Consider the following 25,890-nt stretch of genomic DNA (forward strand, 5'->3'; position numbering starts at 1 on the left):
ACCTCAAAGATCCTGAACTGAATATAATTTTATTCCCTGTATAAAAACCCTATGGTTAAGCAGAGAATGCATTTCATGTACAATACAGTAATGCCTGCATACCATATCTCTGGATTCCTCATTGCTCTTTCTTCCATTACATCTAAACATATTTAGTTTATTCAACATAGCAAAAGCTGTTTCCTAATGCAGCAGTTTATTTATTACCATTACAGTGATGGTGTGGTTCTTTTTAGTCTCTATAATAGCTATCTCTTGCTCCCTATACAGGTTTCATTGTAACACATCCATTTAATTGTCCTTGCCCCTGAGAAAAAGGAGGAAAAGGGAAAGTAGGAACCAGACTAGAATCTCATTTAACCAAATCAAATGCAATTCTTTTGATACAAATAGTGTTATTTCAGTTTATACCAAGGGAAACCTGACAGCAACAACAAAAAACAAGCCTGAGCACCTTTAAACATTTTCTCAAGTGCAGTCTTACACATTATGCAGCAAGAATGAAAGAGTTTAAAGAAATAATGAAGCGTGGTTCAATCGTTATGCTATGGCTGAGGTTCACACTGCTTCAGCTGCACAGTGCGTGCCTCTCTGGGAACATGCTGTTCTCTCCACCCACTCAGCTCCCTCCAATTGAGAACCTTTTCCTGTGAACATTATAACCTGAGAGACATTGTTGTGGGATACTTTTCAGTTTCAGCACTAAAAATTGATGGCCTTGATTGTTTTTTCTATCCAGTTTCTTATTAAGGGCAAAGACACAAACTTTGGTAACACAGCAATGCAATTTATGAAAGTCAGATTGCACTATCCTGTACTCCACTTTATATTTATGACACAAAGAAGAAACAACAGTTAATACTTATTCTATTAACCTTCTTTTATCTTTCATAAGACTGCAGAAGCTATAAATAAAACTCCTGTAATAGCTGCCAAGTACTGAGAAGATAAATTCTTTATCTTCTTGAAGATAAATTCTTTAATTTTAAAAATCCTTTAATTTAATTTTGATTTTGGGTTTTTTTTCTGTTTTACCTTCCATGCCATATATGCTCTATGACAAGGAGCCCATTTCTCAGGCTGACAGACTGTTGCCACACAGCCAGATGTTCCACTAACTTGAAATGAGATTGGGAACCTGTAAAGAATTTCCCTTCAAGCAACATGAAACTGCAGACACCTCAAGCCAGGATACTTAAGCTGTCTCATTGTGTGGGCACTATTTCACCATGGAAAATTTCCATTTTGCTTCAAACCAGTCAATAAGGCTGCTACTGAACTGTCACCAAGTAAATCTGTATGTGCAGCACTTACACCATCACACCACCTTATTTCCTTACTATTTTATAAGTGCAAGTTTATTTCACTCTGAAGTACACTCTAGTGTCTACATAAAGATCGAGAGAAGCAGTTAGAATGCTATAAATTTGTACAAGTTGGCTAACATAATCCTAATTTATTTTGCTAGAACTTGCCCATAAGAGCAAGCCTTGAGATAAGAAAGCACCAAGATTTCCCTTCCTCTAACCTTTTGACCTCCCCAGGGGCTTAATAACCTTAAGTCCTTTATTAAGAACCCTTTACTCAGAAACTGAGATTACTTTTTTTCTTGAGACTTTTTCAGAGAAAATGTCAGTGTAGGTATATGGTTAGAGAGAAGTAGAGAAGTAGTACTTGTCTGTAGGGATGAGTTATTCTGTCTTTTATAAGATTTAAAGTGGGGCACTCACTCCCTATGTACTGAGTTTACATCTGCTCATACTGGCTCTCTCCTTAGTTACCAATTAGAAATTTTTAAAAAGCAGTAAGAAAGGTAAAGAGAAGCTACAAAAAAAGCTACACAGAATGCCTTAAGCACCCAGTTCTGCTAAATATTTTCAGCTTTGCAGGAAAGGCTAGATGGACTATCCTGGTTTATAAAGCACGTCAGATGTTAAAGTGGTAAATGAGAAATCCCTTTGGAAGCAACCACTGCATTTATGGAACAGGTTTTTCAATTTCTATATCCTAAAGAAAAAATAATTCTCTAATATGCCTGGACTATGCAAGCTATGTTCTCATGAGTGCACACAAAAAGAGTGAGAAAATTCCACTACAAAACAGCCCCCTGAAGTAGGAAAGATTTTTTTTAGCATAATGTATTTTCCTATAAAAATTACTTGCTAGCCAATCTTCATCAAGAAAAACTGGACAGCAGTAAGAAACTCATTCTCTCTCAGATTTAGTGATTGAGAAACTTTGTTAAACAAGAGAAAATCATGGAGGTTTTTATCATCTACCTTCATTTCCATAAACTTCTCTTATTGTTATGTTGTCTATAGTTTTTTCAGTCATTGGAAGGAAAGGGGAGGAATTCAAAGAATGAAAAATTCAGATTTTTCAGATTTGTGTGGTTGTATTCATGGAGATTCAATTTGTGTTTTGTCAACAGCTTCATACAATGGGTAGCTATAACTAGAAAAACAGAGATTGCATCCCATAGGCAAGCGGGTGATTAATGCAGCATTTGGAAAACAACTACGACAAATGTCAGGCCAAGACCATCTGGTTGTAGCTAAATCATGTAAGGACTTTCAGAAGCACAGTGGGCTTTTGGACACCTACTGTCTCTAGGATTAGCAGGCAAACTTGGGGCATGGCCAGTTCTAAGAATTGTTAGGAGCTGCCTCCTAGCCTGAAAGAAGAGTGCTGGTATGGTCATGCAATTTGACATATAGGGAAACAACACATTTTCTCCTTTTTTTATGCCAACATGTTTTGGGCTAGAAGGTACTACTGATTGGAGGAGTAATTCTGGCATTTAAGCAGAGTATAGTGCCAATGAGTATTCTGTAAATATCCAAGACACTTATGAATGGGAAAATCATTCTTCTACATGGAGTGGTCCATGGCATACCCTGCTCCTAAATTAACACTCTGCCAGCCAAGAAGAACCTTTGGAGAAGATAATAGCCATACAGACATGAGGTGGGAATTCTCTTTGTCTGTACAGAGAATTCTACACCACAGAGATATAGGTATGATGGTACTAGAGAACCATCATAGATGTCGAAAAAAAATCTGATAAATTACATCCCAGAAATGTTTCATTTTCTACAGTAACTGTAAACTTATCAAATTACTATCCTCCACGCAAATATCAGCAATTAGGGAACTAGTATCCCATCCTTGTCAATATAGTCTCCACAGGAACTAAATGCAGTGCAAATTCCCTTAGTTTGATCCAAATCAGTGCAGAATCCACCACCAAAATACTGTAAATGACCTCAACAGTGCTGAGTATTTCATAGTGCTTCCATCATGGAACTATTATTACGTATGCTACATTCCTGGATTCCTCTTCAGTGCTAAGCTTTTGCATAGCAGAACCTATGAGTAATACTTTGTATTACCTCCAGCTGATTCTGTCTCACACTAGTGCAATTTATTGCCCTCCATTATTTATGCTTTTGTCACCTCTTGTCTAGACTATAACAATGCAATACTCCTAGGCAAAGCGCCATCCAGCAGTCATAAGAAACTTGGAGCTTATAGAGAATTCTGGAGGAAAATGTTTCCTCCAGAACATTCATGAAAACCTGCTTCCCATGCCTAAAAATGTATTAAGTCTCACTCAGGGTTTCTGTTTTTATGTTAAAGCATGTAAGAATTGCTTCAACTCTGCACAAGGTCCGCATAAATCTCTGTGATGAAAATCATAATTAACACGTCCATGTCTGATGCAAAACAGAACTCTCCCTCATAATCATAAAGCTCACCTTTCACATGGGGAATTTATACAGCTTTGTGGTATGAATTTACAAGGAAAAAAAGGATAGTCCCACCACTCAAGAAAAAGACATGCTGCCTCAAGTATGCCAAACTGAACACAGCATGGCATACACCTTTAAAGTAGCTCCCAACCTCCCAGAATTGTGTATTGCATGTGTAGGGAGAGGAAGAAGGGGAAAGATCAATCTACATGTCAGGGAACTCGTGTGCATTGCTTAATGCACTCCCTGAGTGCAAGGAACTGAGATATGACAATGTCAAATGCAGTATAGTAACAAGTAGAACAGAAAAAAATGGGATAATTTCTCATAACTCTGAATAAATTTTAGGGAGAAGAGCTTATAAAGCAGCATAGAGAAAATTTATGATGGCTATTCACAATCTGTTGGTTGAGTAATTAACAGATATGCAGTAGTCCTAGATTATGCAGAAAAAAAATGCTTTAAAAGAGAATAAGAGTTCAAAAGTTCGGAAATTTCAGACCTCAATTTGCCGGTGTAGACATAACTCTCCTTCTCTGTGTGTGTGCATCCTTTAGCCCAAGGACATAGGGCCTCCAACTGACTTCAGTGGAAAACTTGCCAGAAAATCTTGCCATGGGAAAAAAAGTCTGCAACATCTAAACCTTGTTCTTGGATATGGCTGAATGGTGCTGTTATAACTGAAATTTCTCTCCTAAAATTTATGCCTGAGGCAAACGTCTGGCATGAAAAATTTGAAAGAATAGTTAAAAATTTTGTCCAGCTGTCCAAAACTGAAAACAGGATCTTATCATGAGCAGAGTCAAACAACTGGAATGACAGGCACTGCTACCCCACCACAGCAGAATAACAACTTAAATGAAAGAGCTCAGAGCACGGTTATTTCCATCCTTAGACATCTACTTTTACAGTGGAAAATGACCTGTTATTGGCAGCTTTTGCATCCTGAACCATGTGCAATAATTTTAAATTAACTTCATATAGAGTGCTACTCAAAGTTTGATTCCAAGAAATAAACCACTGTGCAGAAAAAAAAACCAACTTGGATATGTGAAGATGTAGTGTCATCTTTGAAACAGATCAAAAAAAGCAAAAGCATTTTACTTGATTTTCTAGCATATATGGCAGACTCAGATCACTCCCTAGGTAAAAGATTTTAGAATTTTCTATTTCACTAAATCTTCAGCAAAACTTGAGGTGAAGAGCAGGATGGCATCAGTTATAATGTATACAGGAAATTCAGATACTCTGGTATAAGACACAGAAAAGTGGCTGACAAATAATTTGCAAGTAAGCACACAGGAATGAAATGTTGTTGATGCACACCCTAAAACCAGAAAGAGCTGTGATAGACATTTTATCATACCTAACCAAGAAGGCTTCAGCAGCAGAAAAGATAACAGATGGTTATAAAATCAAACTGCAGAACAGAGCGAACAAAATACTTGAATGAAGCATAGTATTTATTATGTTATTTATACTGATTATAGAGAACAAAATAAATAGAAACTATCACAATTTATATAAAGAATTATAGAGAAAGACCTATTTTCCTTAGAGGAAAAATAACAAAAGAATAAAATGCTGTTTAAATATTCTGTGTCAATTTAAAAATTATATTTGTCAGAAATGTTATACTGACTGGAGTTACAATGAAGCCCAAACAAAGCCATAGGTGAAAAGAAGGACTGAAAAAAATCAATCAGTTTATGTATCTGACACTTTTGTTTGTAGTGACATTCACTCTGTTTTCTTTAACTTTTATATTGTAATATGAAATCATACGAAGAAAGTGTGCCCAAACATAGATTTCTGTTAAATTCACTAAATCTGAAGAAAAAATATCTGAACATTCAATATTCAAACTTAAGGGCTTGAGTTCAGCTGACATATCATCAGATGACACCAAGCTCATAAAAAAACCTTCTCTGAACTGTTTTAATTGTCAATAACATCATTCTTGAGAGGAACAGAAAACACTCTTAAATTAGTGTAAATAAGCAAACAATCAGTTGCAGAGAAGAAGCAAAAAGGAATGCATTATCAAGAGTGTCACAAGCAGGTTTAGGAATCCAGTAACATTCTCTAAGTTCTAATTCTTTTCTCTTTCTTACCTACTGTACAGAGGTAGAAAGTCACAGGTTCTCCCTAAGTCCTTTCTGCAACACTTGTAACACTACCCAAAGGTCTAGTTTCTTGGAAAAAAAAAGTGCCTTAAATGTAAGGTCTCAGTACTGCTTTAAAGTAGGAGAAAAAAAAGAACAATCCACTACTTCAAAATATCTTTTTCCTGTTTAAGATCTTGTCATCTTTCTAAAGCATGTTTTAGAGTTCCCAGTCTATTTTGAGTCTTTCTCTTATTCTGTATCTTATTTGTAAGCTGAAATTCTCTAGTGTTCTTTGAGAAAACTTTCTAATCAGAAGTTTTATGTGTTGTGTAAAATAAGAAACTTAGTTTTTGCAAACAAGAAAATTGTTGTCAATATTTTCTTGCATACAGAATATGATTTGAAGAGTTAAGATCTGTTCTTTCAAAAATTATAATGACAGCATGTTAGAGAAAAATACCACAAACTACAAACACTGTAAAATAAGAAATTATAATTTTAAAAGGATGAAGAAATAATGCAGGGATGACAGCTCTCACACTGCCTTGTGAAAAATAATAATCTTTTACTGTTTTAAGAGCCTGATACTTGAATGCAGATATTCCCTCCACTGCACTGTTCATAGAGCAAACATACCTGACACAGACACTTTTCACACAGGAGCACTGAAAAGACTCTGACTAAAGTAACATAAAATATGCAATTCTATCCAATTATGTTTCTTGTTAATATGAAAACTGGTACCTTTGCATCTATTTCTCAGTACAAAAGGATCATGTCATTGCAGGTATTCAATCAGACACTAATCTGGCTGTATGCTTTTCAGTGTTATTTTACACTGTGTGCTTAAACATACCAAAGAAGTGGGATACCAGCAGCACCACTGATTTTCTTACATCAGCCATGCACTCAAGTGCTCTATTACATCAGGAGCTAAAGCCAGAAGCTTTAAATGTCTCAACAACATACTGTAGCTATTACAGAACGCTCCGGTAAGATTGTCATTGCTAGCTGAACACAGCCATCGAATTATACTGATCTGACAACAGCTGTTAAACTTCTTTTGTTTTCCTTTTTGATTTAAGATTACAGCAACTTTTATGGCTACTCCAGTTTGCCCAAAGTACAACTGTTAGATAGAAAACATGACCATGAGCTCACCGTTATCATCATGGGAATACTCTATTCCAGAAACAGTACATCTTCGGAAAACCATCTTGTTTTCTGTCAGTGTCCCGGTCTTGTCTGAAAAGATAAACTGCACCTGACCCAAGTCTTCTGTGATATTTAAAGCTCGGCACTGCAGCTGAGAGTCTGTTTCTTCATCATATAAATCTTTATCTTGATGAATAAAGTATACTTGGCAGATTTTAACTATTTCAATAGATACATACAAAGAAATTGGAATCAGAACCTAGAGTACACAAAAGGAAAGAATTAGGAGAAAACAGAAGCAAGAACACAATTATTAAAGCTAATTAATTTGATACTAGACTGGAACATAAAGAGGGTATGTACTTTAAACATTTATTCTAAAGTTATTATCATATTTAAAGAGTTTATTTACTGTGTTAGATGAGGAAAACCTATGGTGAATTGCAGAGCTGGAATGCATTATTATGTCTAGAAACTGATTATCAAAACATGGACAGAAGCAAATATTTCTTAGGCCAATAAGCTGAGTTTTACACTAGTTGGGGAAGGAAAAGAAAAAAAAAATCCCAACCCAAATCAGACCATACAATCAGAATACTGTAGATGTGAAAGGACTGAATAAAATTGTTCTGCATGAATAGACTCTTTACAAATTTATGTTGCAGGAATACAAGAAACAAAGTGAGAAATGTTAATCTTTTCATAGGAACAATATCTTTGGCCTTGACTTTTGTACTGCAAATTATTTGAATGAAGATCATATTTTATAAGTGCTGAAGAAGGAGAGATGAAAATATTTTCAACTATTGCTTGAGGATTGTCAAAACTACATAAAATATCTAATTTTTACATGAGCTTTTCTCTGCAGATTTTTTTCAGGATAGAAATGCCTGACTGCATACATTGTTTAGTTTTCTGAATTAGATACGTGGAAGAAATTATAGCATGGCTGTGGGTGGTGAATGTGGTCATTTAAACAAAAACTACAGTGAAATGTAGGTGTTTAAAAGAAATCAGTGGTGAATTTTCTTAACCAGTATCATAACTCAATCCCTCAGGGTAAAAATTATTTTTACAGTCTTTTTCATACCCTTTTATAAACAAGTTGCTGCCTCCAGTAAAGCAACCTCCTCCAGTGTCCCACTAGGCAAACTTCCATATATCTCAGTGACATGAGGTTCTTTTACTTCTCTGAAATTAACCACCTCTGCCATTCAAGATGTTTCTCCTAGGGACCAAGAAACTTTTAACATAGTTTGTTACCTGGCTGACATAGGGTTTTGCCAAGAGAAATATATGTGAAAAGCTGTTAAAAAGTATAAAATTTATTTTCATAGCAGAACACTGTACCCCAAGTGGCATCCTCAGTCTTTGAGGTGCTGTTGTGCAGTAGTTAGATAGGAACAGTAAAGCTTGTTTTCTGGTTCATGGGGTTGTTCCTCCCCAGGTGCAGGACCCTGCACTTGCCTTTGCTGAATTTCAGGCACTCCTCCTCTGAGCATCTCTCCAACCTGCCAAGGTTCTTCTGAAGGGCTGCACAGCCCTCTGGGGTATTGGCCACTCCTCCCAGCTTGGTGACAGTGAACTTGCTGAGGAGGCATCTGCCCTTCATACAAGTTATTGGTGAGTAAGTTAAAGAGCACTGGGCCCAGTATTGAACCTTGGGGGACATCAGTAGTGACAGGCCTCCAAATAGACCCTGTGCTACTGATTACAACCCTCTGGGATCTTTTTAGTGCTTGACTAGCTTCTTACATGCCTTAGTGGTGAAATGAGTACTATGTATATTGCACGTATGTAACTTTATGCAGCCGACTAGGAAGAGAGGTGACAGCATGTACAACTTGATTACCTGGAACACTATGATCATTGTCAGAAATAAATACACTGAAGCTAAAACAGGTGACAAATATTTGCCATCGGGCCCTGGAACATCAAAAATTGGTTTCTTCTTCTCACCATACTGCCATACCCATAGACCATGACCTGCAGAAAAATTGGAAGAGAGAAAAAAGCAAATTAACTCCAAGCAAAAAGGCTTCTGGTATGACTTTGTTCTTAAGAGTTATGTGGGAAATTGTTATTTGTTTTCAAATATTCTGCATGACTTCTGAAAAATGCCCCAAACCCATGGGTTTTTCTTCCTTGGGATTTGGAATTTGAGAAAGGGCTTTGGCTGTCCTTAAGCCATGCAAGACTAATTTCTCATAACTTTATCTAAATAAAGTGAGCTGGCTAGTCTAAATTAGTAGTTTAGACTGTTTCTGTCATCACCAAAGAAAACGACACTTCTTCAGAAAAAGATCTATTTCAGTGATATGCTGTGTGTTAAAATGAAAGAACTCAACTGACTGGACTAGATATATGTACCAGTCAGCTATCAGTAAACTAGCTTTAGAAGAAACTTTAATTTTACTGTGCAAATTATATCCACCACATGCACAGAACTAATGAAATAACAGTATCAACAGAGTCAATATCATGGAAGCTGAGGAATGAAGAGCAAAAGAAATTACATGTCGTGCTCAAAATGTTTTCTTTTTTTAATTGACTGTGCTGATAGCTAAATAAATATAAGATTTTTATTGTTTTGGGAAAATTACATTCTTGGTAGAGAGACAGAACGTTGCCTTTTTAAGTATAGCACTAAGATTTAAAATCCTAAAATCCCTAAAATGGTATGCCTGATGTTTTTAAGGCGTAAAAAACGAAGAAGAATTCTTCTGCAACAAAAAGCATTCAAACTATCACTATATAGTGAAAATTTTTCTGATTATGAAAATCAGAAATAAAGGACAAAGGTCTACTTTAAAAATAATCTTCTGTAAATCATCCTTTGACAAGATCCTTTACATATTGATGCATAAACCCAATACTGAGTGCTTGAAAAATAAAAACACATAAGCGAGCACATTATTTTGTCCCTATACTACCAATATGAGATCACACACATGATGTCTTTATCGATGTATTTATTTTTATTCTTGAGAGCAAAAATAGAAAGCTCCACACTGAGAATGACCTACATTAAGGTTTGTTTTATAAATGCCCTTATATTTTCGAAAGAATTAAGTGTCATATCTCCAGTTATACTTTATAGACAGAAGGTAGAAATGGCCTGATTTCTACAGAGCACCAGGCAACTCAAAGGGCTGGAGCAAATTTATTTCCAGCTGTTTGTGGCTGTCAGCACCGCGAGCAGTTTGCTCTGGCCCTCTGCTGGCGGCTCCCAGCCCTGTAGCAGACGGGAGAGAGGGGAAGGTGCACTTGCCACCTCCTGAGTGCCACCTCGGGGAGCCCCAGCAAGGCTGAAGCCACTCAGGGGACACCCGCTGCTGCTGCTGCTGCTGCTGCTCTGGGGACACCGCCCAGGGCGCACTGCCAGGGGGGACAGCTGCAGGCAGTAGCTCCCTGCCATGAAGCCTCATCACGACACTCCAGCCCTGAGGACTGGGCTCCCCAACACTGAAACTCTACAAAAATGGGTCATGAACTCAGTGGAAACAAACAAGCTGGCTGGTTCACAACTGGAAATACCCATCTTTAAGCATTTAACAATACCTGGAAAAAGGCACAAAGAGATATATTAAAGTGGCGTAAGATTGTTATTAAACCTACACCATGGTTGTTAAGAAACATTCTGGTGTTTATGCCACATGACTCACATGTAAACATTACAGAACACACAAATATTAAGGAAATGGAATTCACATGCCGTATATAATTTTTTTTTGTGCCAAATGTAAAACTCAATTCTTTCTCACAAATGAACAGAAAAAAGGCCTGAGGAGACATAACCTGAACTGCAGCATTTTCTCAAACACTCCCAGAAGCTTAGAGAGTATTCTGCTTCGATTTATGCAGACTTTTGCTTATTTCTTCTATGTTATGACTGCAGCCTTAGGGACAGTGAGTCCATGTTGTGCACTGTGCTCTCAATTTAATAAGGAGTACTGGGGAATACCACTGTGCTGATTTTGTTTACTCTCTGCTCATAAATTACTCTACTGCCTGATTAATGGCAAGTTACACTTTACCACCTGTAATTTTGAGGGGACTACATATAAACTGGGGGCTTTTTTGGGCTTGACATTTTTGGATGCTATCAAGGGTAGTATAATCTAAGCCTTCAGATCTCTGGTACTAATAGCATATATTTTATTGAGATTAAGAAGGTATTTAGATCAGGTTGTGTATCAAGACATTTTAATTTTTGTCAAAAATAAGTGAGGAGACAGCTTTATGGATTTTATGTGTTGGCAGACATATGTTTTTGATAAAGCTACGTGCATGAATCCCAAGACAGTGTAATATTTAACTTAAATAGCAGTGTTTCTACTAGTGAAGAGCACTTACCAATGGCAGAAAACAGACACATGATTAGAAGTATAAGGACACACCAAAGGACATCAGCATTCATCTGCCTTTCCAGCTTACTGCGCTTGTAACGTGGTCCATTATTATTTAACAAGGCTTTGGTCTCATGCCCTGCAGAAAGAATTGCACCAAACATGTCATATGGAACTTGGCTATTATTGTATAGCTATAAAAAGGTGGTATGTCCTGTAAGACAGAAAAGCAGCTCTTACCTGCATAGATTACTATTCCTGCAACTTCTTCTGTGTTTCTAACGGTACATCCACGTAACAAAAGATTCTCTTTGAACAATCCATCCTTTTTTCCACTTTTATGAATACTACAGAAAATTTAAAAACAGAACAAAATTCGGCATGTCAAAACATTAAGCGTGTTACATCATACTTGTAATATAACAAGCCCAAGATCTTCAGCATTTAAGAAGTTTTTCAATTTGATGGCAAAATATTTCATTGGATCCTCCTCCTGGGAAGGTTCTCTGCTGGATTTTGAAAACTGAGATTACTTACCCAAGGATCCCTGACATGCATCAGCCCATCTGGAGCAGCACCAGTTGCTGTTGTATATACAAATGTCCTGGACAAATGCTCACTAGAGATACGTGGGCCAAATCGACAGCATGTGTGCAGCCTAGCTAATGCTTGGAAAATGCACTGGACTTCCTGTGCATGTGTAAACTGACTGAGCAATCACAGTTAATCCAGTCCACCTAAAGGCAGCTATGTACTGGATAGAATTAACCCACTACTCACACGTGCTTACTAAAGAAATCCTAGAAAGCAATATGGTGAAATTGGGAAATGACTGTGCTTCACAAGTAGCGATACTAAGGAAGATGTGCCAGGGGTAAGACACATCAGTTCAGTGAAAGGAAAAGGAAAAGTATTCCGTGTTTTTATTCCATGTATCAGTGAGAACATGAGAAATTATTTTCAGAACTGTCTTACCAACTATCTAAAAATGGCCTGCACCCTGAGGATTCTTGTTGACTAACACCAAAACACAGAAGAAAAATGGAATGAAGTCACATTTCTACTACAACTTATTATCTGTTGGGCATGGACTGACTGGAATTTCAGCTGACAGAGAAATACAGAAAATAGCCTTATGAGAATTAACAGGGAAATGCTAAAAAAAAATAGTAATTAAAAGTTAGAATTTTGACTATGTAAAAAAGACAAATCAAATAATAATTTAAAACTAATTTCAAATGAATAGTTTCATTTTATCAACTGAAGTACCCCAATGCCAGACTAAAGCAAGTCTGGATTGTTTAAATGTTGCCCTCACTTTCAGACCATCAAAACCATCACACTTTCAATATGCTACACTAAAATTAACATTGTGCTGCTGGAACACCAAATCTTATGTCTACCTGAATTTGAGCATTTAAAATCCTCTGTACCCTGAAATCTGCAAACTGTCTTAAAATTGTCCTTTTTATGTAAAGGTGGAGTTCTTTTTATTTGCTTCCTATTTTCTAAGCCTTCACATCTGGGTTATATATATATGCTTTTCCCTGTTAGGTACTTCTCTTTTTCTAAATGAGGACCAAAATTGTAATTGAAGTACAGACTTCTAGGATCTCAGGCCTAGGAGCTACACCAAATATGCTGAGATTTGTAAGAAGAAAAGCTTCACATTGGTGAGTTCTCTGTACTTGTCCCAGTCTAGTAGGACTACTTGCACAATATTTTGTAATGCTAGTTATGCTACAAAACCTCAACAGTCAATGCTTTTAGTGAGCAGAATATACCTGTGTGCATATACACACACATACACAGCCTTTTTTAGTTCAGCACAATATATTATACCCACCCTCTGCACAAAATATATACATATATATTGAAAGTATTGGTGCTTCAACAAGTATGCTTAGCTTTTCTCTGCAGGGATGGAGAAGAAGCAGTGGGTTTGACTACTGAGGTAGCAGCTGCACTGATAACATCTGACTAGAGGCCAGAAACAGAGAAAAAAAGAAGTGGATAACACCAAATTTGCAATTCTAACATGAAAGTTAAAGGTGGTTTTTTAGTCAGGAGACAACTTCCCCTGCTCAGCCCATCCTCCCTGCCAGTCTCAGACAGAACAGAGCTTTTACTTCTGTTCTTTTCAGCAAACCTCCTTAAGCCACTGTCTCACCTTTTGCCAAAACAGTATCAGCTGGGGGGCTGCCCAACATCCCTCTGGCAGAATGGCAGTAGGTGTCAATTTGTCTGTGCTTGAACTATGGGAAATAATTTCTTAATGATTCCATACTGTCAAAATTACACTGCTACCAGGATTCTGTCATTCCTCTGATTTTTAAGGCTAAATTCTGCATTAGGCTTTCTTATAAATCATGAGAATGTCTGAATTTCCAATAAAATCTCCAAATGACAGTTATGATTCCTGTTAATAAATGAGATTTTGTAGAGATCAACCTTCCTAAGTGGTTCTTGCTGTGGCTTATAGTTTTATAACCTCCGTTAGTTTTTTACACTTAACAGTAACAGTGGACTGTGCAAGGTATATTGCACATGGCAAACTTCATATACAATTACTTGTATATTTGTTCTATAAAATGATGTATTTGTTCTTACTATCTTAGCTTACAAAACAACTCCAAAGCAATCGTGCAACATCTGACGTTAACCTGTAGGTGTTAAAACCCCAATCTACTGTCCTCACCCACAGGCTGAGCCTTCTTAGCACATCTCATCCTTACATGCATTTGCTACTGCTTTTTACTTTTCCATATCCAAATGAAGTCAGAGAACTCAACTGTTGCTCACCAGACCTTTAGAAAATATGGATGAAATCAAAATCTGGAAGAAAAAAGCCAGCAGAGGCTGGAGGAAACTCATCATTTGCCTCCTGTCTACAGTCACTCCCAGTGACTCAGTACCACAACATACACATGAAACAGTTGGGCACTGATGATAAAAGGAAGGAAAAATTGCAGACATGAAGGTTTGGATTAAAAAAATAATGAAAACTAGACTTAGATAAAACTGCTCACTTTGATAACAAACCTGCCAATTGTAAACTTCGGTTTGAGAGACAGCCTAGTTCCTATTTCTAGCCCTGTAGAGTTATAAACCTCAAGCCTGTTAAAAAGGCTGAAGAGTCTGTTTTCCCCTTTCTAGATTTTGGCCAGAGTAAGTTACAGGCAAAGAAGGAAAATTTTCTCTGTCATTCTTTAGAAGAGTGTCTGGCTGAAGCCACTCAGATGCTTGGAATGCAAAGGCTAAGCCGTGAGGAAATGCACTGACAAGTGTGGGTGCAATGCTCTTTTTCTCTGCAATTTCTCACATGGATGACACTGCAAAAATGTGATATCTTCACATCTAAAATACAAATGCACCACAAATTAGGAGAAGTGGGCAGATAATTTGCAGTTAACTATTATTATGCTACAGTACTCTGAAAGTCTTTCTACAGAAGTAAGCCTCTGGTTTAACACAGCAATGCAAAAATTAGCTCACTTCAGCTTTCTATTGTTTCTATTCAGCTTTCTAACAGTTTCAACTTGTTACTTATGTGTCTTGTTAACTTACTTGTTAACTTATGTGTCTACCAGCATTAAATAACAAGGTAACCAATGATAACTGTATTCAAAAGAGAGTATTTTCTTTCAAATTTTGGTTTATCAAGTGTCTTACAAAGGAAATGGTAGAGCTGGCATTACTTTCCAAGGCTTGACACTCCCAAAGAAAATATTCAACAATCTTAAACATGATATCAGTTAACATTACCAGTCAGAAAATTCCTGACTCTCAATTGATGCAAATTAGTCTAGGTTGCTTTGGGCTTTTATTGCAGGATTGGATCAGTTACTATAGCCATTAAAGAGACATCACTATAGATTTGTATTTGTTTTTTCTTTGAAAAGTTGTAATATGGTTTTCTATTAATTTGGTTTTGTTACATTATGACAACCTTTCAAATAGAAATACACACATGTATTCATCTCCTTCTTCTTCTTACAACTCCAAGCTATATTTATTTTGGTATGATCAAATAAAATTTTATGTTCTTGTCTAAGAATACAATTATTATTTTCAAAAAGCTGAAAAGTGAGATTCCCAATTACAACTTCTCTTTTTCCCTTGCCCATATACACACAAAAGCTACAAACATGATTTTAAAGCAAATATTTCTATTTTTGGAACCTGGAATTGGATTTTTGAATGTTTGCCATGCATACTGTACATAATCTGGCTAGACACATATGGGCAGGGGGCATGTTAGGTTTTGTTCTATTCCCTTACACAGAATATGCTTATAAGGGAAATAAAAGTGAGGGGATGTGCTTGGGTTATTTGGGGGTGCAGAAACTGTAAAAGAATTAAAGTAAGCACCTGAATAGAACTGGTAGTCTGCCTGTGCATCTGCACACCCCAATGCAGATTGTGCCAACACAACTGAAGAATTCAGATGCAGTAATGTGCATGTACACATTTTCAGATACAGGACAGGGCTAGGCCCATCTCAGTGCATTTTGCAGTTATATTTTTTTTTCATTGTAATTTCTCCTTTTATCCTGGCCTGCCTCTGTTACATTGGCTACCAATAGTGATTTTGTTTCAGGAAAACTGTAGGGAACAGAATTTTTTACATGTTTACAGCATACACACACAAAAATATATCTATTTCCTGAAAGATTTGTCAGCACAGACATTAAAACCAAAGACCACATTTCATACAGGAAAAAAAATCTGAATCAAAACTGGAAACCTACTAAGTAGTCAAAATGTCTAGGAAAATTTGGTGGTAATGTTTCAGCACAGCTTTTATATACGGATTGGTTGAAAGTCTATTATTTCACGGGATTCCTATTTAATATTTTGGTATCATTTCAGTTGAGCTGTTATTGGCGGGTAGCTATTTGATCCATTACTCCAAGCAGCAGCTACCAGTAAAATTTTGAACAAGAATTAAGATCTGAGTTTGACATGACAATGCCATGTTTCAATTTAGATATGTTAATTGCTATTCATCTTGTTAATGTATTATTTGAATAGACTCCTGATTCCATTATACTAATGAAGGAACTCTAAAAAGTGTAGGGGGGAAACCTTCTTCTGTGATAAATTAAGGGACTGAGAATTTATTTGTTGAGGGGTTGCTCCCCACTCTCTAATTCTAATGGCCCATGGGCCTTTAGCTGTAAATCTCTTGGAACATAGCTGATGAGAGCGGGAAATCACCTGATGCTTTCTGCCAGATTCAAAATTTGTGTCAAAATATATTCACATCATTTGTGAAACTACAAAATACAAAGAATATTAAATATAATCAATACTAAACAATAGGCATCAAAAAGATAATACCATGTTTTCTGCTATGTAATTCAAATGGTTCTGTAACTTACATGCCACAGCCTTTTCCACATATAGTAAATAAGTAAATATATAATGGAAGAAAAATTTATGCATATTTTCTACAGTATTCTGCTCAATATTTTGGGGACTAAGATTCACACATAAAGTGTGCTAGAAAAGCTGCCAAACTTTCCATTTCCATATCTGGAAATGGCATGTCTACAGTAGAGCAGGCTCTCTATTACACACCCTCATGCAGTAATGTCTAATACTAAACTTTTTTCTTCACATGAACTGTAGAGCTTTGTGCTGCTAAATAAAGGAACACATTTTCCCACACTACAACTTGATGTAGTTTAAAGAAACTGTCCTGATTTACACCAGTTGACAGTACATCCTACACAATCTGTGACATCTGAGAGTAGTAACTATGGTGGTAAATGGCATCACTATAAAAAAACTCCCCAAGCTCCAGCAATTTACCTTGTGACATTTACACAATTTAATACTGCTTATCACTCCTAATCAACATGGGTGGTAAATCACTGTATTTGAAATGGAATTAGTGTCAGTTTAACTCTCATCATTAAAATTTGGGCAGAAATTATGTATCCTGGGCTCTCACTCTGCACGAGATTAACAGACTGTAGAAAATAAATCATTCAAGAGTGCATTTCCTAAGCCACCGCAATCAACATACCCTTACACTACAGACCAGGCTACATAAGAAACGAATCCTAAAACTTTTGCACATCCTAAACCATTTGTTCTTGCACATCCTAAAACAGTTGTTTCTGAGCAGGACTGATTGGCCAGAGATGAGCACCCTGTTAATGTAGTTTGTTTATTTAGAATTAAGTCAAGTGAGCATAGGTGATGTGATAATGTACAGGCATACCGACTGTGTGTGCCAATCATTTCATTTTATCTGAATGATAAGAAAAGGAATAGTGCCATAGCTGGAGAAATATCAGTTTTGCCTTCTGATTTTCCTCAATGACACATGTATTAAAAGAAACATGCAATAGACCTATCTTCATGAAAGTGCACAACAGATTGTGCTTGTTTATTGCCTCTCTTGGACTTGTTTTCTATTTCTTCCCATTTCCAGATGGGCTTTTTTGATCCATGAAGGGAAAGGAGAAAAGTGCCTGTAAATGCAGTGCTTCATACATTCATTTCTGTAGTGTAAGCTGACTGAAGGTAGCAAATAAATCCATCCTAAGTAATGGAAATATGAGGTTCCCATCTCACCCTGAAGACAGAATCCTCTAAAAGAGCCTTAAATATGCAGCGCTATTTAGATGTGATGATGATGCAACTTACAGAAGACAGAGCAAAGCAAATAAGCATTTGTTTTATTCCATATTAGAGAAAAGGAGCGTATTATAGTGAAAGATACTATATGAAATACTCACATGTAACCTCGAAACCTACTTAAGTCATTGTTTGGCTTCTCACATTCAATCACACTTGTGAACTTCAAGGGGTCAAATTCTGAATCCTGGAATAATAAGAGTGTTCATTATTTAGAGCAAAGACATGAAAATTATATTCAAAATAACTTGCTTTTCTAATTTTTGTAATATTATAAAGTCTATTTTTTTCCCCAAAGGCGATGAAAGCAAAGATGCGGACCATTGGCACTGGAAATCAAAGGGACCAGAGGAAAAAAAATCCAAAGATGACTCCCAAAATCTCCCTCACAAGGATCGCTTCTGTTCTGCAACTGGAATATGGCAAATTATTTTGATCTGCAGTGGAAAAATGAAATTTACCTGAAAAATCTCAAAATCTTAAACATTATCATTATCCTTCATGTTCAGTGAAGCTAGTGAAAATTTAGAACAATGTAAGTCAATACACTGCCAATTATCAAAAAGCTAAGACGAGCTTTTGAAATATTAGCAAACTTTCTTAATTGCTTCATGCCAACTGAGATGAATTAGTCTACTATAGTAAATTACACATTTGGCAGAATAACTTTTTCTTAATTATCACTTAAATACCTTCTTGATTGTCTAACTCATTACTCTGAAACTGCTATTGTTGCTGACTATTTAAGTTTACCTGTAGTTAGCACCTTGTTGTGTTTGAGGAAAAACATCATATCACAGCAGAATTACCTTGTTAAATAAAAATCAAGATTCTCCTTTTTTTGCTAGCTCAAACTACACATTGAAAGCAGACATATCTGATCCTGGTGCTGCAGACAAGGCTATTTATCTCCATCAGTGAAGATAACTTCTATAAAACTGCTTTGCATGCCATTTGAAGCAAAGAACTAATCGTGAATGATCATATTATTAAGCTTTCAATAGTGACACCACTTCATATGTTATATTTTATAATGGTTTTGCAGAGCTGCTGGAGACCCCAACCACTACTTTTTAGAGTACACTTGTGAGAATGGTTGACTGAGAACCAGTAATCACAGGACAGACACAATCTTATTGCCAGTTTCTCTGAAACACACAGGTGTCTCTGGGGTTTTTTGATGTTGACTCTATTCAGGTGAAAGAAACCAGATTTTGAGTAAGAGATAAAAGAAACTAGAGGATATGTCAGGATCAAAACCAACACCCTCCATTTTTCTGCTGGTTACACCTGGAAGAAAGACAGACTTACACTATATATGTGACAATTCAAACCACCCACACCTGAGACTTTTGAAAACCTTTTCTGTATTTTCAAGAAACACGAGATGATAAAGAGAACTGTGAAAATGGGCTGTCACTTAGAAACAGCTACAACCCACTGGAGGAATGAAAAATTTTGACGTGCAGAATTCAGCTTGTAAACAAGGAGAAAAAAAAAGTAGTAAAAACAAAGGACAACTCTGAGTTGAGACTGCTTTGCTGAGAATCAGACTCCCCAAATTACATCAAGCTTGGCAGTCAAGAACCTGAGCCTTGGCAAGAAATAACATCTGCCTGTTGTCCCACATGATCTTTTCCTTCCTTGCCCCAGGATGTTCCTTGGCAGAAAAAAAAAAAAATTAAAAGGTATAGGAAAAATAATGTACAAATATCCACCACTGTAGCTTAAACTGCATTTATAAATTGGATGGAATGGGAAACATTTCTTTTCTCCTTATTATAACATAATATATATCTAATACATTTAATTTAGCACAAATTTTTATTCAATGGTCTTAAAAAAGAAAAGAAATAAATCCTAACATCTTTGATGAATGTCTGTGAGGGAATCCTAGAGACACCTAATAATAAACCCCAAAGCAATCAAATGCAGGTTTTGTATGGCTGCTGAACTCAGGAGAGAGAGTGTGGTCGGACACATTACCTTGTAGGACAGCTGAGTTCCCTTTCTGCTAAGAAAATCTGTCACTAAGGTTTATATTTCACAAATAAAGATTAAAAAAAGTACTTAAATCTAGAGCCTCCTAAAGTCTTCAAAAAAAAAAGACAGATCTTGTCAAGATCAGAGAGGACTACATGTACCCAACCTCTCCATCAGTACCATGCAATATTGTCTTTCTCCCTCCTTTGTTTGTGGATCTCTTTTCATTTATGACTCAGTTTTGGAACTAAAAGTCCTTTATCATTAAATCTGTCTGTATATTTGTGTTCTGTTACAATTAACTTGAAATATGTGATTATGGTCTTTACCCAGATAATATCTGGGAGTGAAAATCCAATTAGAATAGTAGTTTATGTAAGGAAAAAAAGCTGATGAATTCTGATTTATGGCAAAAGCTCTTTGGTTTATTAATAAATCAAACTGCTTCATCTCTTCCCTGTGAAGAGCAAGGGCAAATATACACTGTATATTCCAGCTGATGACACTGTTTTGATGTGAAAATACCTTTTGGTAAATGAAAGAACAAATATGTTAAACACAGCCTGTGTGTGACTGCTTTCAGTGGTTACAAAGAAGCACAAATTTAATGTAAGATTTCACAATGATCAAAGTATAGCTCTTTTTAATGCTGATACTCACACTTCGACAGCAATTGAAACACAAACTGTGATGATGTTCTCATGTATTAGCAGCTAAGAGAAGCTGCAGTTTGACAGAAGTTAAAGCCAAAACTGTTGCTTTTACAGCACACAGATTTGCTTTTTTTTTCTTGGTAAAAGTCCATGAAAAAAAATTTTCCACCACCACCTTTATTTTTCTCTTACACTGAATTTCTGCATCACTGTTAAGACACAAGAAACAAGATCAAAATATGGTCAAACACTGAACTGGCCCAGAGCTTTGTGCAGCAGTTACCTGATGTGCCTGATTTTGTGTATCTTCCCACTTGGAGAACTGCTGGGCATTTAAGCTGTCCCAGTACCAAGGGGGATGAAAAGCTCCATGCCTAGACAGACTGCAATCTGAGATGAGGTTTTCCAGTGCCTCATCTCTCTGAAATCTTGACTTCTGGGGTGTTCTCATCATCCCCCTGTGCACATCAACAAGGCTGGGTCATACACAAAAAGCAGCTGGGGGCTGGGGGCATTTTTTAATTTTCTGAAGACATGTATCATTTTTTATCGGGTACCTTGGCAGCTGTCCCAAACTTTTGACTTGTGCACCACTGGCCTGAACAACTGACTCTGGCTGATAAAAACTGGGGAGAGATTCACTGATTGCACAGAAGTTCCCCAGAGTATTTTACAAAACTGTAGGGTAGCAAAGGCCAGGGCTAACTACTGTTCATGTCAGTCACATTATTTCTGTCAAACAACCAGTTCTACTTTTGCTACAATGTACATTTTTCTTGCTATGACTATTTCTAAGGATAAGCCCCCATAAAAATAAAGTAAAGCAAAACTTACTGCTTTCACTCAAGGCAGATATTTTGCTACTGGGTAGAGTTTAAGGGCACTACCCATTAGAGCCCAGACCCATGCTCTAATAATCCACTATGCTTCAGAAGAGCACTAAATCATGCTTGAGATATATTGGAGGAGTAAAATCCACTTCTTGCTCAACTTTTCTGCCCTATTATGTCATATCAAAATGAAAAAAAAAAAACAGGAAAAGAAAAAAAAAAAAAAAAAAAGAAGGGCTTTGATTGAATAAGAAACTGACTTCCATAAAATCCCTGACTTCACTTTTTGATTTTGCCAAGATAGCTTTAGTCCACTGCTTTTCTTGGAAAAAAAAAATGCTGACTTCTTAGGAAGTCAGAATACCTTCATAGGTATTTCTGAAAGTTTGAAATTTGTCAAGAGGACACATGGTGATACTTACATTGGGTATTTTATATACTCAGGGATTCCGTGGAATTCATTTCTTCAGGACTCTTCTTGCTAGAAAAATGTTTAACATCCTATACATATATCCTATTTCTTCCACTTTCTTAAAGCCTTGGGAAATTCATTCTTAGTCTAAATGCAGCAGTGGAAAAGCTTGTTTTCCTTACATAAGCAGACCTAGTCAAACTGCAAAAACCTACTAAATATTGATTCCTTCAAAGTTGAATTTCAAATTAAAGTTAAATTGCAGATGCAAAGGGTTTTGTGACTAGCCTTTTAACAATGCACTAGCTAGTAAATCTCACAAAAGGTTCAACTTAAAACAATATCTTAGGTCTGCAATAATTGTGCTGTGTCTTATGCCCTAAAAAGATGAAGCATTGAGGGGAAGAAAATGTTACAATGTCTTTATAGAGTGGGAAACCAACAGGTAGACAGATGAAGACAGTATAAAGATTTGTCACAAAAAAAGCAGAATTTAGCTGTCTCCAATATGACTTTGTAGCTTCAGCTGTAAGATGATTCTGAATCTCCACAGTGAAATGCCAACCTTTTCAGTTCTGCTGGCAACCTCACGAAACTGTCATAGCTCAAGAAGCAAAGCATGCCAGATGAGTCAGTTTGACAATTACACAATGTTCAAACAACATATTTCCCTTCATTAAATGCTTGTTGTATGGGTGATTTAATAGCTTGCTAGTGATATTAATAATGCATAGTTATTAAAATGTTTTCCTTTATTCATCTGCCCTACTTTACTGCTGCAGAAACCTGACTTTGATGTTCAGTCCTTCCCCCAGCAGGACAGCAGTGGGTGCCCAGGATGCCCTTGGGTGACAGTGACAGCTACCCGCTTATCACATTGTGTTTGCTGCCTAGGCTGGGGATCTTATCCAGACTTCTCCCTGCAGTGCAGGGCTGATGAGGGCTCTGGGATTTGTTTTGGCGTGTGTGTCTGGAGGAAACAAAAAAGGGAGAAATGGAGTCATGGGGACAACTCAAAGAAAATATTTAATAGACAAAAATCTGCCTGAGCTGGAAAAATAGCTTTTCCACTTTAAAAGCTTTTGAGTGCACTAAGAACTCAGCCTGCTAATGCATTGGTCCATCCTGTAACTGCTTTATATAGCAGTACTCTCCCTTTATCATATATAATTAATCTGACCTTTTATTAGTGTGCAACTGGAGTTACATACTGATGTATCCAAAGCATATGAACTGTTTATATACTGGAAGAGTGAAATGTTTTCACATCTGAACTGTATTAGTCTCTAGGGTACAATTTATCTGTGCCACTAATTCACAAGAAAAGGAAGAAACAGTTGGATCTGTGCTGTTTAGGAACTAAGAAGATCCAGCTGTACATCAGAATTTAACTATTCTGTTTTTCACACTTAAAATTACTACTATAATTGGATTTTTTTTTCAGTATTGTTTGTTTAAAAGTAACACATGTTCATTACTCAGAAACACTGGAACAACTGAGCAAGTCAAATACATTTTTGGGAGCTGATCTTCTTCTGGCTGACCAAAGTTTTCCTCTTTGTAGAAAATAATATGAGGGAACAGTGCAATATCCAGGGTTCAGGACAGAAAATGTATTGCTTGCAAGGCCTAGGAAGATCTCAATAATTCTGTAACAGGCAGCTGAAGAAACTGCTGTTAGTCAATCACAGAACAAAAGCATCAAAAAAAAAAAAGGCAGCAACACTGAAAATACAAACATGCAAGTTCTAATGTCCCTCAGGCTGATGGCCACCCTTAGCAATGCACTGAAAATTATGGTGGTGTGAATGAATTCATTTATGGACTATAATAGTGCTGGAGAGTGGTAAGGTAACAGTGTGTGTCAAGGCTGAAATACAAGCCTTGATCTGGACAATTTAGAAAGTGGTATCTGCCTGTTCCAAAAGCCAGTCACTGAAATAAATGAATGGGTGCATAGTCTTTAAGAGCCAAGCTCAGTATTAGCTCAGTGCTTCAACTAAACCACAAACCAAGATTCTCAAGGACTCCCAAAACTCTGTGTACAACCCACGGCGCTACTGCAGAGGCCTCTCGCTTCATGCTCACAGACAGATGTAACTCTCCCCACCCTCCAGTGCCTTCTCCTTTCTGGAAAGATTTCTAGCAGTCTTTCTGCTCCATTTCTTACGTGCTGGAAGAAAACTTCCTTTGATTAGTGGCAAAAACATTGCACATTCATTTTAAAGTACTAGCACAACAGCTCAGGTCAGCTTCTGAAAATGCCTTGTCCTGCTCCTGCTCTAGTCCAGACTGCTGGACAGTCTGCCTTCTTGTGGGATGAAGTTCTGCCAGAAGAAATGGCTATGGGAAGGGCTAAGATCCTTCACCCAGAAGAGAGAAATGCCAAGCACTGCTCTTACATCATTCCACAAATAAAACCCAAAACACCACAGTCCTGATGGGAAAAGAGTGGTTAGTAATGCAAGGGTTTTCTTGCGAACAGTAAAACCTATCAGTAGCAGCTGCAGCGTCAGCATGCAGTTAAACACACCAAAGCTTGATGACCCTACCTCAGCCTGGAGACAGGAAATCTGGATAAAAGCACCTTCACCTTACAAAGTATCATGTTAAAGAAATGTCTCTAGGATGTGAGGGAAGCCTGTAACATGCAGCAATTGCCTAAGGAACTGAGAGACTCCAGCCCCTGGCAACTGGAGGGGGGCACAGAGGGAAAGAAGCAGTCCTAATGAAAAGACACCTTTTATTCCAAATACTACAGGACAGTGTTTATATCAGCACTATCACAGTTTTGTCAGCCTTTGCATGAGCATCTCCAGCCTGAGAAGGTGTTACAATCAAGTGAAAACTCGCCAAGCTGGACATTGGCATGCTATCTTCTCTTGGGTTCATATTTTTTATCAATATTTACCATCACATGCCTGTCCTACTGCAAACATGGCATTCGGAATGAATCTTCTCCACTTAATCCCAGCTGCTTCTGTTCTTGTCTCTTAGCTCTGTGGAGAGGGTGGAGGTGCAGCTGTGAAGATTAACAGTCAGTCTGAGGCCAGCAGGCTGTGGTTGGCATACACAGAGCAGGGGGGAAGTTGGGATGGCTGCAGAACTCTTTGGTTAGCAGCTTCCCTTCTGGTCTATTTTCATCTGCTATCTATTCTACTGAAGAAGATGCTTTGCAATCAACATGTTAAAGTTACCACTAGCAAAATGAAGAACACCTTCTCAATGAATTCAATGGTGTTTTATTTTTCAGACACCAGCTGATTGCATGAATCTTATGAAAGGAAACTCACAATGGTCTTGTCAGTTCCAAAACTAGTAAATGAGCTGAGGGGAACAAAAATTTATCGTTATGGCAGAGACTGAGGTTTGCTTCCCTTTTTAGCTCTCTAGACAGCCTCATACTTCAGGCAAGCACAAAGACTACAATGTTCCTGCATAGTCTTGTCTTCAGTAGTCTGTACGCTTTGTTCAGATAAGTGTGGAAATCAAACATACATGAATATGTATAGGAATATGACCTGTTGAATTAGATCACAGCAGCACAGCTACTCCTGTGCAGGCTTTCCTCACCACCTGTCTCACCCTCTGTGTAGAAATCAATGACCTGAACTTCTGTTTTGATACAGTCTTCTGTCTTGATTTGGCCTGTCAGATGGGTAAGGAATTGGCTGGATGGCCACATCCACAGATTTATAGTCAATGGTTTGGTATCCAGATGGAAACCAGTAATGAATGGTGATCCTCAAGGGTTTGTATTGGGGACCAGTACCATTCCTCAGTGACACAGACAGTGGGATTGAATGCACTCTCCAAAGTTTGCAGATGACACCAAGCTGTGTGGTGTGTTTGGCACGCTCGAGGGAAGGGTCTACACAAACCTCATGAATAAGGCCATGTGCATGTGGGTTGGGGCAATTACCAATATCAGTACAGACTGGGGGATGCATGGATTGACAGCAGCTCTGGGGAGTAATACCAATGGATGAAAAATTGG

The 25,890-nt window shown here is 37.3% G+C and overlaps 1 protein-coding gene across 1 annotated transcript in view; it reads right to left on the bottom strand.

The window, feature by feature from the left end:
- ATP10A (ATPase phospholipid transporting 10A (putative)) overlaps positions 1 to 25,890 on the bottom strand; it is a 109,588-nt gene that overhangs the window by 31,918 nt on the left and 51,780 nt on the right. Inside the window, exons 3-7 of the mRNA XM_058044729.1 lie at positions 18,117 to 18,202; positions 11,605 to 11,711; positions 11,372 to 11,503; positions 8,868 to 9,001; positions 7,022 to 7,274 (exon numbers count right to left, since the gene is read on the bottom strand). Of these exons, the coding sequence (XP_057900712.1) occupies positions 7,022 to 7,274; positions 8,868 to 9,001; positions 11,372 to 11,503; positions 11,605 to 11,711; positions 18,117 to 18,202 (712 nt within the window). The remainder of the gene's footprint in view (positions 1 to 7,021; positions 7,275 to 8,867; positions 9,002 to 11,371; positions 11,504 to 11,604; positions 11,712 to 18,116; positions 18,203 to 25,890) is intronic.

The sequence above is a fragment of the Melospiza georgiana genome, chromosome 2, assembly GCF_028018845.1.
Source record: "Melospiza georgiana isolate bMelGeo1 chromosome 2, bMelGeo1.pri, whole genome shotgun sequence".
Lineage (NCBI taxonomy): Eukaryota > Metazoa > Chordata > Aves > Passeriformes > Passerellidae > Melospiza > Melospiza georgiana.